Here is an 18857-nt window from a genome sequence, read left to right as displayed (position 1 = left end):
GTAACCTGCTTCAATAATTATCGTCCAGTAACACTTACAGCCACTGTAACAAAGTGCTTTGAGAGGTTAGTGATGAAACATATCATCTCCTGCCTGAGAAGCAACTTTGGTCTACTCCAAATTGCCTGCCGTCACAGCAGGTGAACAAGAGATGCCATTTCATTCGATCTTCACTCAACCCTGGAACATATGGACAGCAAAGATGCATACATCAGGATGTTCTTCATTGATTGCAGCTTGGCATTCGATATTTTCATCCCCTCAAAACTAATCAATAAGCATCAAGACCTAGGCTTCAATTTCTCCTTGTGCAATTTGGTCCTCTTGTTTCCTCACTTGCAGACCCCAGTCAGTTCAGATTGGAAATATATCCAATGCAGTCACATCAGGACAGGTGCACCACAAGGCTGTGCGTAGCCCCCTGCTCTACCAGTTTTATACTTAGGACTAAAGGCTGATTTATACTTGTGCGTTAATTGTACGCTGTAGGTACGGCGTAGCTGCGTACCCTACGCTGTACTCTATGCCGAACCCTACGCCATAGCCTGACGCGCACCTCTCCCAAAATGTAACTACGCGTCGCAGTGACGCAGACTGAAACAAGTGTGATTGGTCTGCTTGGTAGCATCGCATTTCCTCCTACGCTGCAATAGCTTCCCATTGGGCGACTGAAGGGCAGGGAAGGAACTGTGGCTGCAGTGCTCTCCATAAAGCTTTACAGACCTCCGAAATTATGGAGGACCCTGTGCTTGACGCCAGTTTGTAGCTAGCTGCTACAGCCTGTTGACTTCCACCTGAAGCTAAAACTGGAATGGTGATTGCCAGTCTCTGAGTATACTGTGTGTACACTGATGTGAAATAAATCGTTGGAGACGATGAACCAAATCGCCAAATCTACCTGCTGACACGAAAATATTTGAAATGCATTTCCTCGTCCATGTCTCTCAGTGGCCGGACAAGCACAGAAAATTCACCCTCCTTTAGTTTCAGTCGCCATTGTTTGAAGTTTTAAGTTTCTTCGTGTTGAAACTCAACACAGTGGCATAGAAACCCCACCGCCAACCAGTGTTTTGGTGGTGAATTGCAGAGCAATGCAGACACACCAACGCACAAGTATAAATGCTCACAATGGCGTAGCCCACTTGCGTAGGCTACGGCGTAAACTGGTGCGCACAAGTATAAATCAACCTTAAGGCTAAGCACAGCTCCAATGCCATATTTAAGGCACCGCTGCACTGCCATTGGCTAGTTCAAAGGTGGTGACGAATCAGCATGTAAGAGGGAGACTGAGAATCTGGCTGAATGTTGCCATAACAACAATTTCTCACTCAATGTCAGTAAGACCAAGGAACTGATTGTTGACTGAAGGAGGAGGAAATTGAAGCCTCATGAGCCGGTCCTCATCAGGGGATTAGCAGTGGAGAGGGTCAGTAACTTTAAATTACTCGGTGTTATCATTTTAGAAGATCTTTTCTGGGTCCAGCGTGTAAGTGCCATTACAAAGAAAGCACAGAAGCACCTCTACTTCGAAGTTTGCGAAGATTCAGCATGTTATCAAAAATTTTGGCTGACATTCACAGATGTGTGATGGAGAGTACACTGAAAAGGTTACATAATGGTGAGGAAACACCAAAGTCTTTGCATGAAAAAGCCTACAAAAAGTAGTGGATACAGCCCAGTCCATCACAGATAAAGCATCTCACCCCCCCCCCCCCCCCACCACCAATGAACACATCTACCTGGAGCACTGTTCACAGGAAAGCAGCATCCATCTTCAAGAACCCCCACATCTAGACCGTACTCTCTTCTCGCTGCTGCCATCAGGGTGGAAGCACAGGAGCCTCAGCACCATCAGGCTCTTGAACCTGAGGGAATAACTTCACTCAACTTCATTCACCCTATCACTGAATGGTTCCCACAACCTTTTGGACTCACTTTCAAGGATTTTTCATCTCATGTTCCTAATATTTATCACTAATTTATTAGTATTACTATCATTTTATCTTTCTTTTTGTATTAACAGTTTGTTGTCTTTTGCACATTGGTTGTTTGCCTGTTGAGTGTGGTGTTTTATTGTGTTTTTTGTACTTACTGTGAATGCCCACAAGAAAATGAGTCTCAGGGTTGTATGTGGTGACATACACGTGTTTTGGGTAATAAATTTACCTTGAACTTTGACATTCATCTGCCTATTGTCTATTGTTGTTGTGTGCTGGGGCAGCAGGCTGAGGGTAGCAGACACCAACAGAATCAACAAACTCATTCGTAAGGCCAGTGATGTTGTGGGGATGGAACTGGACTCTCTCACAGTGGTGTCTGAGAAGGGGATGCTGTCTAAGTTGCATGCCATCTTGGTCAATGTCTCCCATCCACTACATAACGTATTGGTTGGGCACAGGAGTACACTCAGCCAGAAACTCATTCCACCGAGATGCAACACTGAGCGTCATAGGAAGTCATTCCTGCCTGTGACCATCAAACTTTACAACTCCTCCCTTGGAGGGTCAGACACCCTGAGCCAATAGGCTGGTCCTGGACTTATTTCCTGGCATAATTTACATATTGCTATTTAACAATTTATGTTTTTATTACTATTTATTATTTATGGTGCAACTGTAACAAAAACCAATTTCCCTCGGGATCAATAAAGTATGACTATCTAAGTGTCTCGTAAAAGTTCTTATTATATCTGCCTCTACCACCAACCCAGGCAGTTCAGTCCAGGCACCCACCCCCACTCTCTGGTGTTTTAAAAAAACACTTGCCTCTCACATCTCCCTTGAAATGACCCCCCCTCTCCTGAAATGCATACTCTCTGATATTAGTTATTTCAACCCTGGATAAATGATACAGTCTGTCTACTCTATGCATGCCTCTCATAATCTTATAAACCTCTATTAGATCTCCTCTCAGCCTGTGCTGCTCCTGAGAAAACAACCCAGGTTTGTCCAGCCTCTCACTACAGCTCAGGCTCTCTCATCCAGGCAATATACTGGAAACCTCTTCTGCATCCTTCCCAAAGCTTTGATGTCCTTCATGTTCTGTAGGTGACCAGAAATGTACGCAGTACTTTAGATGGGCTAGTGTTTCGTAAAGCTGCAATGTAACTTGTTGATTTTTGAACTCAATGCCTTGACTAACAAAGGAAGGACAAACCAACATAGAACATACAGGGTTAATGGTAAGGCACTGAGGAGTGCAGTGGAACAGAGGGATCTGGGAATACAGATACAAAATTCCCTAGAAGTGTCGTCACAGGTAGATAGGGTCATAAAGAGAGCTTTTGGTACATTGGCCTTTATTAATCGAAGTATTGAGTATAAGAGCTGGAATGTTATGATGAGGTATAAGGCATTGGTGAGGCCGAATCTGGAGTATTGTGTTCAGTTTTGGTCACCAAATTACAGGAAGGATATAAATAAGGTTGAAAGAGTGCAGAGAAGGTTTACAAGGATGTTGCCAGGACTTGAGAAACTCAGTTACAGAGAAAGGTTGAATAGGTTAGGACTTTATTCCCTGGAGCGTAGAAGAATGAGGGGAGATTTGATAGAGGTATATAAAATTATGATGGGTATAGATAGAGTGAATGCAAGCAGGCACTTTCCACTGAGGAAAGGGGAGAAAAAAACCAGAGGACATGGGTTAAGGGTGAGGGGGGAAAAGTTTAAAGGGAACATTAGAGGGGGCTTCTTCACACAGAGAGTGGTGGGAGTATGGAATGAGCTGCCAGACAAGATGGTAAATGCGGGTTCTTTTTTTAACATTTAAGAATAAATTGGACAGATACATGGATGGGAGGTGTATGGAGGGATATGGTCTGTGTGCAGGTCAGTGGGACTAGGCAGAAAATGGTTCGGCACAGCCAAGAAGGGCCAAAGGGCCTGTTTCTGTGCTGTAGTTTCTATGGTTCTATGCAAGCATGCCATAAGCCGCCTTTAACCAACCTATCAACCTGTGTAGCCATGTTGAGGGAACTACAACTCCAAGATCTCTGTTCATCAACACTGCCTTTAAGAGTGTACTGTCTGATTACATTTGACCTACACCTCACCTTTGGCCGGGTTAAACTCCATCTGCCATTTCTCCACCTGTATCTGTAACTGCTGTATTCTTTGCCAGTCTTCTATGCTGTCCAAAACCCCACTAATCTTCGTATCATCTGCAAACTCATTAACTCATCCATCTACATTTCCATCCAGGTTATTTGTATACATTACAAACAGCAGAGATTCCAGTACAGATCCTTGCAGAGCACCACTAATCACAGATCTCCAGCAAGAATAAGTCCCTTCAACTAATACTTTCTATGAGCAAGCTAGTTCTGAGTCTAAATGGCCAATTCACCTTGGATCCCATGTATCTTAATATTCTGGATGAGCCTCTCATTTCTGTATCTATAGAAGTTTGTAAGAATCCTTGGTAATATTCCAAGTTTCCTGAATCTAGGATAATTGTCGACTTAAGGAAGGTTGTTTTAACCATAATCCTCCTCTCAAAGCTTTTCATTATGTAAGATGCGTGCGCTACCGAGCGATAGATGTTGATGCAGCTCGTGCTGCTTTCTTGAGCACCAGAATAAATGATGCCCTTTTGAAGCAGGTGGACACCTCAGACTGCAGCAATGAGAGGGGCTGAAGAAGTCCTTGAGTACTGCTGTCAGTTGGTTGGCAGAGGTTTTCAGTACCTGACCAGGTATACCACTGGGGCCTGATGGCTTGTGAAGGCTCATCCTTTTGAAGTACTGTAGCGGTGTGCTACACACAGCGCTAGAATAATCACACGGAGTCGGTGAGTTAGAGTTGCAATGAAAGAGATTTATTCAAACTTCGCGGCCTGCTTTAAAGCCTTCCTGTTCCCGCCCTCCCTGGGCGGGATTGCTGTGGGGAATACATATTCCCAGACCCTTTCAACGCGCGGGATTTTCCCCCTGCTGGTGAAGATGGCCTGGCGCCCTTTCTGGGGCCGGCCCTCTGCCTGCGCGCGCTGTTGTGAGCCGGTTCGTGTGTGCCAGAAAGTGGGTCGCCACAGTACTATATTATCGGACATCAGCCTCAGGGCATGCATAAAAGGCGTTGAGCTTGTGGTGGAGTGAAGTATCCTGGTTTTATAATGGTGTTTGGAAACCATCCTAATTTGGAAGCAGTAAACTGTTGACATTGTGGTGATAAAGGAGGGCAATAAGATCTCTGCTAAAGCAAGAGGTACACTAGTTCTCAGTTGATGAATATGAAATGTAGGTAGAGGTAATAATCCACTATTCATTTAATTGATCCAATTTCAATTCTCCCCCAATCATCGCACAATTGGATAACATATGAGCTTTCTCAAGGCTCAGATCTGAGGGTAAGATGGGTTTCTGCTTTGATGATCACCCCAACAAAGGCTTTCTGAAGGCTCAGCTATACATATTAATCACTTCATTAAGCATTTAGTAACTATGGACATTTAACTCTTGAGTGCATGGATGAGAGAGGAAAATGAAAATTTCTTCCCTCCCCACCTTGCTTTTTCCTCTTTGTTGCAATCTTGCACAAAAACTTTTTGTGTGACAGCAGTATTGGCCTTGGATTTTCAAGCTTTTTGATTGCTCTTATCTGGCAATTGAAACATAGCTTTGCAGTCAACCAACTGTAAGTTTGTTAACTAGCCTTGCTCTGGCTGACTTTGTTTGCTGGCACAGCGGTTATGTAATCGAGAGGCCTGGACTAATGATCCAATATCATGATATCATATCATGCCATGATAGGGGTGGAGAGGAGGGGGAGGACCGCAAGTAAAATAGAGTTTTAAAAGATGGTATTATGATGCAACCCATGAAATCATTGGTGCATTTAAACAAAATATATAGTTTGCAGATTTTCTTTGGCAAAGGAATGCTGTGTCTGTCCCTAGTTTGCATTTTGAATGCTCCAGACCCACAGCAAGGTGTCTACTGAATTGATTGCAAATGCCACTGTTGTATTAAATTAATGCAAAAGGGAATAATAATGGTTAGTATGCTGGGTGTTAATCATGGCAATGGCACAACCAACCTCTGTAACTTTGCAACGCTTTCACCACTAAATTGAGGGGTTGTGCAAGAAATGGAAGATTTGCCGAAAGGATTGGGAGCAAGAGGAGGTCATCTCTCAAGCCTATTCACTGGACTGATAGCAGATCTGTAATCTAACTCCATATGTTTGCCTTTGACCAAAATCCCTTTGCTTAAAAACAAAATGATCAGCTTCCATTTTAAAATTAACATTTGAACTAGATATACCATCAGCTGTACATGACAGGAAAGAATTCCAAACTTGCCCAAATTTGACTAGTTATTTTCTCTCAAGATTGGAACAAAATAAGGTCTGTAAGAAAAAGTAACTTTTCTTCGAAGTTCAAAGTAAATTTATTATCAAAGTACATGTGTGTCACCATGTACAACCCTGAGATTCATTTTCTCCTAAGGAAGTAGAGGTACTGCCATGCTTTCCTTGTAATTGTCCTTGCATACTGAACCTGGGACGTCCTACGAAATGATAATACTGAGGAATTTAAAGTTGCCGACCCTCTCCAATTCTGATCTTCTGGTGAAGACTGGCTCATGGATCTCTGGTTTCCCCTTCCTGAAGTGAAAAATCAGCTCCTTGTTCTTCCTGACATTGAGTAAGAAGTTGTTGTTATGGCACCTCGTATATGCTGATTTGTCACCACCTTTGATTCAGCCCATGACATTGTTGTCATCAGCAAACTTGATTGTGGCACACAGTCAGAAATGCAAAGGGAGTAGAGCAGGGGACTAAGTACACAGCCTTATGGTGGGCCTGTGGTAATAGAGATTGTGGAGGAGATGTTGTTGCCAATCTATACTGACTGGGGTCTGCAAGTGAGCAAATCAAGGATTCAGTTGCACAAGGATGCATTGAGGCTAAGCCTTTGAAGCTTTATGATTAGTTTTGAGGGGATGATAGTATTTAATGCCAGTCTGTAGTCAATAAAGAGCATCCTGATGTATGCATCGTTGTTGTCCAGATGTTCCAGGGTTCAGTGAAAAGCCAATCAGATAGCATCTACTGTGGACCTGTTACACTGGTAGGCAAATTGGAGCAGATCCAAGTCATTGTACATCACTAACCTCTCAAAACATTTCATCACTCTAGATGTACCTTAAGTGCTACTGGATGATAATCATTGAGGCAAGTTATTATGTCATTAGGCACCGGTATTAGTGAAATTTGCTTGAAATAAATGCTGAAGTAAGAGTTTAAAGATCTCTGAGGTCTCCAGCCAGTTGATCGGCACAGGTCTTTCATACTTGGCCAGGTACCCTGTCTGGGCAGGATGGGCCTGAAGGTTGCTCGCACGTTGGCCTCAGACTGAAATCACAGGATCATTGGGGCCTGTGATAGTTTGTGGTTTGACGGTCAAAACGAGCATAAAAGGCATTGAGCTCATCTGGAAGTGAGGCCCTGTTGTTGCCTACGTCACTTAGTTTATCTTTGTAAGACCTGATAGCATTCAAGCACTGCCACAGCTGTTGAGCATCCTTCGTTGATTCAAGTTTAGTTCAGAATTGCCACTTTGACCATGAGATGGCTTTCTGGAGATCATACCTGGACCTCTTGTAAGTTTTTTGGTCACCATACCTGAATACCTCCGATCTGGGCCTCAGCAGATTGCAGATCTCATTGTTCATCCAGGGGTTCTGGTTGGGGAAGACTCTGAATGATTTTGTGGGGACACACTTGGTTCAATAAAGTCTGTGACAACCATGGTGTATTCATTCAAATCCCCAGATGAGTCCTTGAACACGGCCCAGTCTACTGTTGCGAAGCAATCCTATAGTCGCTCCTCCACCTCCTGTGATCATTCCTTTGCTATTCTAATCTCTGGAGCTTTGTTCTTAAGCCTTTGCCTGTATATAGGAAGGAGAAGAAAAGCCAAATAATCAGATTTACTGAAATACAGCCTGGGCATGGAACAGGAGGCATTCTTTATCTTAGCACAACAGTGCTGTAGTGTGTTGGGACCTGTGCTGATAGCATTTTGGCAGGGTTTTCTTCAAACAAGCCTGATTGAAGTCCCCAACTATGATTTGTAATGCATCAGGGTAGACTGTTTCTTGTTTGGTGACAGTGCCATGCAGTATCTCAGGCGTTTGATGGTATGTAAACTGCAGTCAGGATTATGATGAAGAACTCCCTAGGTAAATAGAACAGATGGTATTTGACCATTAGGTGTTCAAGTTTGGGAAAAACCACAGTTTGGCAAAACTGCCACATTGGAGCGCCACTGAGAGTTCGTCTATAAAACAATGCTTAATTTGACAGCTGAATATCGTGGGCTTTGAACGTTAGGCAGGAAATTGATGCCCTTGACTTTCACATAGTTTTCATTTTACGAAGAATTAGTATGGCTTTTGTATATAAATCCAATATTATGAGGAAGCTCCTACTTGAAAAGTAATTTTCTCCATTCTTACATTTTTAAATGCACTGACCTTAAATATATATATATTGCATTCATCAGCTGCTTCTGTGCTGGTGTCCTTCATGTGTCCTTCAAACTGAAGTGTCGATCTGATACCTGATCAGGCGGAGAATTGTCATCTGATGTACAGAAAACCCTAAACTGCAAGGAAAATGGAGTGCTGACTCCCACTTCCCACACCCAGTCTTTTAACCTTTCCACCAAATCAGCGGTTAGTTTGGGTTGGAGTTGGAAGAACCAGTTTTGTGCAAAATGCAAGTAAGATTAAAGGTTTCAATATTTCAGGTTGCCACAATTGCAGCTCCTGTGAGAATATTTTATCTTCCAGCTCTCCCAGTGCAAGTCTTCAATCACTCTACGAGTTCGTCTGTACATCAGTACAGAAGACCAGTGAAACTGCTTGGAAATTTCCAGTATTGATTATAGATGATTTAAGTGTCCTGCTTAGCCTTGGAGTGACCACTAAAGACATTTTGAATCTTATGCATTACTGTAGAGCCACACTTTGCTCAAAGCTTAAGGTAAGTTTAATGCCAGTTTCCATAAGTGTTTTATTGGTACTTCTGAATATGTTCCAAATTCTGATAAAAGATAATCAATTTAAAACATTAATTTTTTTTTTCTCAATGGATGTTGCCTGAATTGTTCCATATTTACGGCATATTTTTACAATTGATATTGAAGTTTTGTTCAGTGATTTGTTAAATTTAAACTATTTTATTGGTCAGGAGCACCAAAGGTTGAGGTTACCTGAGCTACCAGAAAATTGCGACGATTCTCATTGCTCTGACAACTGAGTTCCTTGTACTCTGTAACACACTCAAGTTGCTGGAGGAACTTTACAGATCAGGCAGCATCTATGGAAAAGAGTAAACATTCGACATTTCGGGCCAAGACCCTTCATCAGGACTGGGGGAGAAAAGAGAAATCAGAGCAATAAAGTGGGATGGACGGGAGGAAGAAGTACTAGGTGATATCTGGTGCTCTGGGTGTGGCCTCCCATGTTATTGGTGAGGCCCGATGTAGATTAGGAGACAGCTTCACCGAACACCTACGCTGCATCTGCCAGAATAAGCAGGATCTCCCAGTGGCCACCCATTTTAATTTCACCTCCCAGTCCCATTCTGATATGTCAGTCCATGGCTTCCTCTACTGTCGCGATGAGGGCACACTCAGGTTGGAGGAGCAACACCTTGTATTCTGTCTGGGTAGCCTCCAACCTGATGGCATGAATATCGATTTCTCAAACTTCTGGTATTTACCCCCTCCCCCCTTCACCATTCCCCCATTCTCGTTTCCCTCTCATCTTACCTGCCCATCACCTCCCTCTGGTGCTCCTCCCCTTTCCCTTTCTTCCATGGTCTTCTACCCTCTCCCATCTGATTTCCCCCTTCTTCAGCCCTTTATCTCTTTCACCAATCAACTTCCCAGATCTTTACTTCACCCCTCCCTCTCCCCTCCTGCCCCCACCAGTTTCACCTATCACTTACCACCTTATACTACTTCCTTCTCTCCCCCAACTTTTTGCTCTGACTTCCCATCTTTTTTTCACAGTCCTGATGAAGGGTCTTGGCCCAAAACATTGACTGTTTACTCTTTTTGATAGCTGCTGCCTGGCTTGCTGAGTTCCTCCAGCATTTTATGTGTGTTGCTTGCACTTACAGCCTCTGCAGATTTTCCCGTGTTTGTCCTTGTACTCTGTACAGAGCGACCACATCCATCCTTTGTTATGGTTACCAGAATGTTACTCATACCAATCTTTTTGTTCTGCAAGCTGCTTAACTCCCTTCTGTCAGTAATCTGGTCGAATTTTTGGATTGTAATTGTTAAGTAAAAGTATTGCTTCTGCAGTTTTGTTTCTTTTTGTGCATTATTTGTTCTTGAAACCTGGGTGATATCCAAAGAAATTTATGTACTGTGGTAATTTTCCTGTTATTAAACAGTGGTGTCAAATTCAATGCAGCCAGTTCCCAGCAATCTGCAACAATACACAACATGTTTTCACAGTGGATCTTTGCGTTCCCTAGCATTCTCAAGGAGAATTCCAGTTGCCTTAAACCTAGCAGATTTCATCAATTACTTGATATTTTGTTAGCGAGTAATTTGATTTTGAAGTTCAGATCAAAGAATATTATCCCGAGAATTGTATTAACATAATCTTGTAAATTGGAGTGTTGGATGCTTTAGTTATGTTTATGAGATGTCAATATTTCAGAGCAACTCTTTGAGCATTGCTTTGAAAGTCTGATAATATCAAATTTGAGCAAAATTAGAATTTATTTTGATTAGTTTGTATTTACTTTCCTAAGACAAATAAGAATAACTTGCATACCTGTGGATATGTAGTGGATTATATGTCATAAAATAAATCCATAAAGGAATAAAGATCAACACAGAATTGTACAAATAGACCAATGTTAACAGGTGTAACATAATTATTTTAAACTAAAAACTCTTGGGAAATGCAGCTGTATTCATGATATTTTACCTCGTCTCATGGTGGCTGGATTACGGAGGATCTGAAGTATTGCTTCATTTGTAAAGATGCAGAGCCACCTTGAGAATTTTGTTCTACTTTGGACCCTGTGTCTTGGGAAGGACGTACAGTGGATTCCGGTTAATTCAGACACCAGGACCAGTATGTTTTGGCCCAATTAAACACTGCCCAAATTAGCCAAAGTTTCATGGAAATAGTTAGAAAGGTGTTTTTTTTTAAAAAAAAGACAAACTGAGTAACAAATTGTGTAGTTAAAACATGATTGAATACCACCAATACTGCTCAGTACTATAAAACTGTCTTAGTTCCTCATACTTATCATCGGAGGAATTCATCTACACCACGTTCTTTTGACTGTGGTCATTGTAAATAGGCCTGTGATTAGGCTGGGTTTAAATCGGGGGGATTGTTGTGCGGCGCAGCTCAAAGGATTAAAAGGGCCTGTTCCACACTTAATCTCAATAAATAAATAAATAAATAAAATCAGCACAGACACCTAGCGTAGTTAATGGACTGCCTTCATACAATGCTGTTGATGATTGCATCCTCCAAATCTTCATTTTCTTTGTAATATTCAAGATGATTGTCAGTACCGTTATGGCAAGCTTAAACAACTAATGCCTGTTGGTCAGCTGACAACCAATCTCAGGCTGACTTTCACTAATTGATTGATTTTCCAATCAACATCTTGAATATTCTTTGGGTAAACTATTTAAGTAGTTGTGCTTTGGGATGTACAGTTGAGTTTTGAGATTTTGCACGAGTGGTTTTACTGAATAAAGGAGTATTTTGAGTTCTGGCTTTGTCCTGTCTCCAGACTTCAGGTCTCATCAGTAGCTAAAGGCAAATAAACACAACAGATATCTTCAAACTCTCAGTTGTTTCTAACTTGTTGAAGGTGTTCATTTTCACTCCCTGCTGTTTCTGGCATCTCCGAGCCTGAATGCCTGAAACTGCAGTGAGCAAAACAGTTCTGAATTGTCTTGCTTATTTCTCGCCAACTATCAGTGACAAAAATTGATGCTTTTTGAACAGAAACACATGCAACTGATGGTTTTTAAATACTCAAATAATGGTGTTGGTCTGTCGGCCACGCACGCGACTGACGCTGGATAGAAACTGTTCGGCAGCAGTCTCCAGCTCCTATTCAGCGCATAGTATCCCAAATAAATGAAGGGAATCCTAGTTATTTTCTTAGTGAGTTTTTGTCTTTTAAGAGCTGTCCCAGATGAGTGGCTGCCCCGACTAACCAATGGTCCAGTTAACCGGAATCTACTATTGATGTTAAAGAGGCAATGGTCCAGCTTTATCAGAATACTACTGAAGCTCAGGAGTTGGGTTATGATTCTGTACAATCTTAGACAGATCTCATTAACCTAACTTGCCTATTAACAAACAAATTAGGAGCAGCAGTAACCACCTGGCCTGCCAGGCTGCTCTATCATTTAACATAAAAATCCGTGAACTACAAATCCCAGAAGACTGAAACAAAAACATGAAGTGCTCAGAAAAATACTTGTCCCCTGGATCTATAACCAGTTCCATTTTGTTGTTTTATCCCCCAATTTTCACAAGGTTAAGAAAGATGTGTAAAATCAGAGGGCATAGTTTTATAAGATGAGAAAGAGAAGCGATCAGAAGATTTCTTTTCATCTAGAGAGTGATTGCGATGAAATGGACTGCCTAAGAAAGTGGTGGTGGCGGGTACTCTCATTGCATTTTAAAGTGTCAGGGTGAATACTCGGGGGGGGGGGTGGGTAATGGAACAAGTGCGGTAAATGGGATCACTTTAAAGGATTAGAGGGGTACCTGATGGGTCAGCATGGGTATTGTGGGATGAAGGCCCTATTTCTATGCTGTATGACTCAGTTATCTCTGCCCTCACCCCCCTCCACTCTTCTCATTAAGCTATCAACCAGAAAACTTTGTAATTAGTGGAATTACCTCACACCTGTGGCCTCGCTCCTATCCCCTCACCTCGGTTTTTTTTTACAACTTAAAACTAAATTGTTTTCTCACTATCTAAGTTCTGACGAAGGTTCTGTAATCTGATACAGTAACTCCTTTTCACACTGCCTGATCTGCTGAGTGTATTTGGCTTTTTGTACTCCTCTTTCAGATTTTTCCATTATAGCCAGTTTCTATTTTCACATCCTATTGTCTCTTATTGTTACTGTTAATTCTTTCCTTGATATATATTTTTAGCTGGCTTTTCTACCTTTAAAGTTGTACATAATTGCAAATTTATTATATTTTGTATCCTGGAAGCAGTTCCATGTTTTTTTAAAGGAGGGAAAAAATCCTTTTGTATTGCAGGGAAACTTAGTGGCATTGGCGCATAACACAGAAGATTTGGAAGATGAAGAAAATGATTTTGTGGTCAAATCACTGAGTTACCAGTCTCATCTGATTCTGCAAGCGGAAGGATTAGCCACTGGGTACTGCAAGGATATCCATGGTGAGGTACGATCACTTGTCATGGAACTTTCAATACTGTTGAAGATTACATCTGTTTTGAGGATGATGGTAAACTGTCACCAAATTTCACTGAAGCTAAATCTTACAGCTAATTATCCTGTGATTAAACTGAGCTACTCAATGAACTGAATGCATGCTTGTGTAGCCCGACTGGAGTTACTGTATCAGATTACAGTTTGGTGCACTGTAAGCTTTAGTTGAAAACGTGTTCAAAAGATGTTAATTTACTGGCAGTGCTCCAACAAATGCAATCAATTTTCCCCTAATTATTTTCTTTTGTATTTACATATAGCTGAAGATTATTTGGCGCTCCCTTTCACCTGTGAAGACGGAAAAGAATGTTACAAAAATTTTTCAGTACAAAATACAGGACAAAAATGTTGCCTTTTTTGCCAGAGGAACCTCATCTACTGTACTCTAGGATTTCTTTTGGTTCATATAATTGAGGGGTACGAAGTACATTTACTGTTTTGAAATGGACTTGGTTATAATTATCTGACAACTAAGGAGTCCTTTGACTTACATTGGTTTAACAACTTTATTTCAAAAGGCTGTAAAATAGTATTCTGCTATGTGTATACTGTATATTGTTCATTTATAATGACATGAAACCATCTACAACAAACCAACTTATAGCTATAGATACAGGGTATTTCCCAGTTAAAACTTCAATGCAATTGCTTTGTATCTTGATTATTTATTTCCAATTACTGCTTATAATATCCACTCCACTTAGAAGCAGGGCTCATGGGTTTAAATTGTGATCAACAACAAATTTTTCCCTTGGGTTTTTTAAACCATCTATTTTTTTTCTTATTTCCAGGGAGCAGGAAGCGCAGAATCAAATATCGCTATGATGATTGTACGTTCTAGTATCAATTGTTTGGCGACAATAAAGTATAAAGTATTTTCCTATAACCCAGTGTTCCCAACCTTTTTTATGCCACGGACCAATACCATTAAGCAAGGGGTCTGTGGACCCCAGGTTGGGAACACCCTGATGTAAACATTTTTTTTTCTAGATAATTGCCTCTTTGTAATTTATGTGGTTCCTGGTATCTTAAGAAATGTTAATAAATAAAGGAACCCCTAACTGCTAATTTCTTCAGTTGACTAAACTCTGTAATGGGGGGGGGGAGGGAGGAGGGAGGGAACATCGACTCAGACCATGAGAGGCCTGCGTCGGACATTTTCATGCCTTACAAGGTGCAGATTGGAAGTCTGTGGGTGCCACTCCTCACACAGACTAGAGCAATGTGTGATTAAGTGCCTTGCTCAAGGACACAAACACGCTGCCACAGCTGAGGCTCGAACTAGCTACCTTGAGATCACTAGACGAACGCCATAACCACTTGGCCACGTGCCCAACAATCAAGGAAAGACAAAACCCCCATCATAGAAAATTTCTGTAGCACCAGGCATCCATTTTGTGTTTAATGTGTCTGTTAATAGCATCTTTGATGAAGTAAAACTTTTGTAAGTATACAAAAATGTGCTTGAAGATGAGCGAAAAGCAAAATATGGCAAAACAAATGAGTGTTTAGATGTAGAAATGTATAATGATGTACAAAGCTGATATTTGATAGGTTTTTACTTTTCACACATATTGGGCTAAGTGTGAGCTACGTAGTAAAGTTGATATGATTTCTTAAAGCCTTGACTGAAATTCATTGCTCCTTTAACTATGCACCAGTAGTTTGCTCTAACAGGATGTTTTAGACCCAACAAGAGAGTGAAATAAAATGCAAGACACACAAAAAATGCTGGTGACCTCTCTAACTTCCTTAATGCCCCACCTCCCCAGGCAGCATCTATAGGAAGAGGTACAGTCGATGTTTCAAGCCAAGACCCTTCATCAGGACCAACTGAAAGAAGAGATAGTAAGAGATTTGAAAGTGGGAGGGGGAGGGGGAGATCCGAAATGATAGGAGAAGACAGGAGGGGGAGGGATTGAGCTAAGAGCTGGAAAGTTGATTGGCAAAATGGATATGAGGCTGGAGAAGGGAGAGGATCATGGGACGGGAGGCCGAGGGAGAAGGTGGGGGAAACCCAGAGGATGGGCAAGGAGTTATAGTGAGAGGGACAGGGAGGAAAAGGAGAGAGAGAAAAAATAAAGTAATAATAATAATGAATAAATAACGATGGGGTACGAAGGGGAGGTGGGGCATAAAGGAAGTTAGAGAGGTCAATATTCATGCCATCAGGCTGGAGGCTACCCAGAGGGAATATAAGGTGTTGTTACTCCAACCTGAGTGTGGCTTCATCTTGACAGTAGAGGAGGCTGTGGATAGACATATCAGAATGCGAATGGGACGTGGAATTAAAATGTGTGGCCACTGGGAGATCCTGCTTTCTCTGGCGGACAGAGTGTAGGTGTTCAGCGAGACGCAGTATATCACCCCAGCCGACTCACAGGTGAAGTGTTGCCTCACCTGGAAGGACTGTCTGGGGCCCTGAATGGTGCTAAGGGAGGAAGTGTATGGGCATGTGTAGCACTTGTTCCCTTTACAAGGATAAGTGCCAGGAGGGAGATGGGTGGGGAGGGATGGGGGGGACGAATGGACAAGGGAGTCGTGTAGGGAGCGATCCTTGCGGAATGCGGGGGGTGGGGGGAAGATGTGCTTAGTGGTGGGATCCCGTTGGAGGTGGCAGAAGTTACGGAGAATAATACGTTGGACCCAGAGGCTGGTGGAGTGGTAGGTGAGGACAAAGGGAACCCTATTCCCAGTGGGGTGGCGGGAGGATGGAGTGAGAGCAGATGTGCATGAAACAGGAGAGATGTGTTTGAGAGCAGAGTTGATGGTGGAGGAAGGGAAGCCCCTTTCTTCAAAAAAGGAGGACATCTCCTTCGTCCTGGAATGAAAAGCCTCATCCTGAGAGCAGATGCGGCGGAGATGGAGGAATTGCGAAAAGGTGATGGTATTTTTGTAAGAGACAGGGTGGGAAGAGGAATAGTCCAGATAGCTGTGAGAGTCTGTAGGCTTATAGTAGACATCAGTAGATAAGCTGTCTCCAGAGATAGAGACAGAAAAATCAAGAAAGGGGAGGGAGCTATCGGAAATAGACCAGGTAAACTTGAGGGCAGGGTGAAAGTTGGAGGCAAAATTAATGAAGTCAACGAGCTCAGCGTGTGTGCAGGAAGCAGCGCCAATGCAGTCGTTGATGTAGCGAAGGAAAAGTGGGGGACAGATACCAGTATAGGCTTGGAAAATGGATTGTTCCACAAAGCCAACAAAAAGGCATGCATAGCTGGGACCCATACGGGTGCCCATGGCTACACCTTTAGTTTGGAGGAAGTAGGAGGAGCCAAAGGAGAAATTATTAAGAGTAAGGAATAATTCGGCTAGACGAAGCAGAGTGGTGGTAGAGGGGAACTGGTTAAGGCTGGAATCCAAAAAGAAGCGGAGAGCTTTGAGACCTTCCTGGTGGGGGATGGAGGTATATAGAGACTGGACATCCACGTCCCGTTCCCATTCTGATATGTCTGTTCACGGCCTCCTCCACTGTCAAGATGAAGCCACACTCAGGTTGGAGGTACAACACCTTATATTCCGTATGGGTAGCCGTAGCCTCCAACCTGATGTCATGAATATTGACTTCTCTAACTTCCGTTAATGCCCCATCTCCCCTTCGTACCCCATCTGTTATTTATTTATTTATTATTATTCATTATTTTATTTTTTTTCTCTCTCCTTTTTCTCCCTCTGTCCCTCTCACTATACTCCTTGCCCATCCTCTGGGCTTCTCCCTCCCCCTTTCTTTCTCCATAGGCCTCCCATCCCATGATCCTCTCCCTTCTCCAGCCTCATATCCCTTTTGCCAATCAACTTTCCAGCTCTTAGCTCCATCCCTCCCCCTCCTGTCTTCTCCTATCATTTCGGATCTCCCACTTTCAAATCTCTTACTATCTCTTCTTTCAGTTAGTCCTGACGAAGGGTCTTGGCTGGAAACGTCAACTGTACCTCTTCCTATAGATGCTGCCTGGCCTGCTGCATTCATCAGCATTTTTTGTGTGTGTTGCTTGAAATTCCAGCATCTGCAGATTTCCTCGTGCTTGAGTAAAATAGAATATTAGATTTAGTATAAAGTTAGCCAAATTTAGTTCCAGGCTATCTGCATTGAGCAATAATCCATTGCGTTTCACAAAATATTGTTTGGAATTGCGCTGGGGGTAAAAAAAAAAGGGAAAATGTAAAATGGCAACTAGACTTCTATATTTGAGTAACACATACAGCAGGTCAGGCAGTATCTATGGGAATAAATGGTCAACGTTTCAGGCCAAAATGATTCATCAGGAGTTCCTCCACATTGTATGTTACTCAAGATCTCCAGCATCTGCAGAACCTACAGTTAAGTGATACAGACTTCAATGGAAGACCAATTAATGAAAAGAGAGTAGATTAAAAGGAGATATTCAGAATTGTACTTCCATGGTACAGAAGGACTTTATACCTATTATGATTGCTGAAGAATGCTGTTGTAAATGACTGAAACAGGAAGGGCAGTAGGAAACAATGAAATCATATGCAGAAGTGCAAAAACTTGTAACTAAAAAAGATAAAAATAATTAGTTTAGAAAAAGTATACGGTAAAACTTAAAAGAAATATGAAATTCTACACAACTTTTATAATTAGGAAAACAATGGATGGAAGCATATGGACTCCAACATTTTTATTTAAAATGTCATTTAGGAACTGATAAATGTAATAATTACATAAGCACACAGCATATATGAACAGGTCCCCTTGTCCCTCACACCTGCCCCACCATTCAATATCATCAATGCTGATTAGTCTTGGACCTCATCTCCTCTGAGCTGTATCCATCAATCTCCTGATCTTCCAACAATCTACCTTCTCTTTAAATATTTCTGGTAAGCTTGCTTACACTGCTCTGTGTGGTGAAGAATTCCACAGGGAAGAAAGAAGAGCATATCAGGAGTGCCAAGGAAACGAATATTGAACCAAGGATTTTCCAAGATTTTGAAACAAAGTATCTCTATTGAATGAAATAAATAATATAGTAATAATTCTGAGAGAACTTTCAGCTATTTATTTAATGTTCAATATTGTCGCTTTCGTAATGACCAGGCTTCAAATGATAAAGCTGTAGTGGACTTGAACTTCAGCCCAATTACTGAGCACAGACAAAGAACTGGACAAGGACTTTGCAGATTTTTTACAAGACAAGAGAAACTGAAGACTTCAGTTTTAATTTTTACTAGCTTGAAAATTGTTTGCCATAAGTTTTTCCAGAGTCTTCCAGATAATTTAAACTATTTATGAACACAATACAAATGAAAGTGAACCTAAATCTTATAGCTCTGAATGGCTTCATTTTCACTGATTTATTATAGGGAATGTTAACCTCACAAGGAGAACAACATTTTAAGATTAGCTGATTTTGCATATTGGC

The 18857-nt window shown here is 41.8% G+C and overlaps 1 protein-coding gene across 1 annotated transcript in view; it reads left to right on the top strand.

The window, feature by feature from the left end:
- The window catches only part of elp6 (elongator acetyltransferase complex subunit 6), a 44574-nt gene extending 29374 nt beyond the window's left edge, over positions 1-15200 (top strand). The window contains exons 5-7 of the mRNA XM_072260006.1: positions 8795-8987; positions 13280-13426; positions 13734-15200. Coding sequence (XP_072116107.1) covers positions 8795-8987; positions 13280-13426; positions 13734-13862 — 469 coding nt within the window. The 3' untranslated portion in view covers positions 13863-15200. The remainder of the gene's footprint in view (positions 1-8794; positions 8988-13279; positions 13427-13733) is intronic.
- The last annotated feature ends 3657 nt before the right edge of the window (positions 15201-18857 follow it).

This window comes from Mobula birostris, chromosome 1 (genome assembly GCF_030028105.1).
Source record: "Mobula birostris isolate sMobBir1 chromosome 1, sMobBir1.hap1, whole genome shotgun sequence".
Classification (NCBI taxonomy): Eukaryota; Metazoa; Chordata; class Chondrichthyes; order Myliobatiformes; family Myliobatidae; genus Mobula; species Mobula birostris.
This window is presented reverse-complemented; position numbering and strand designations above follow the sequence as displayed.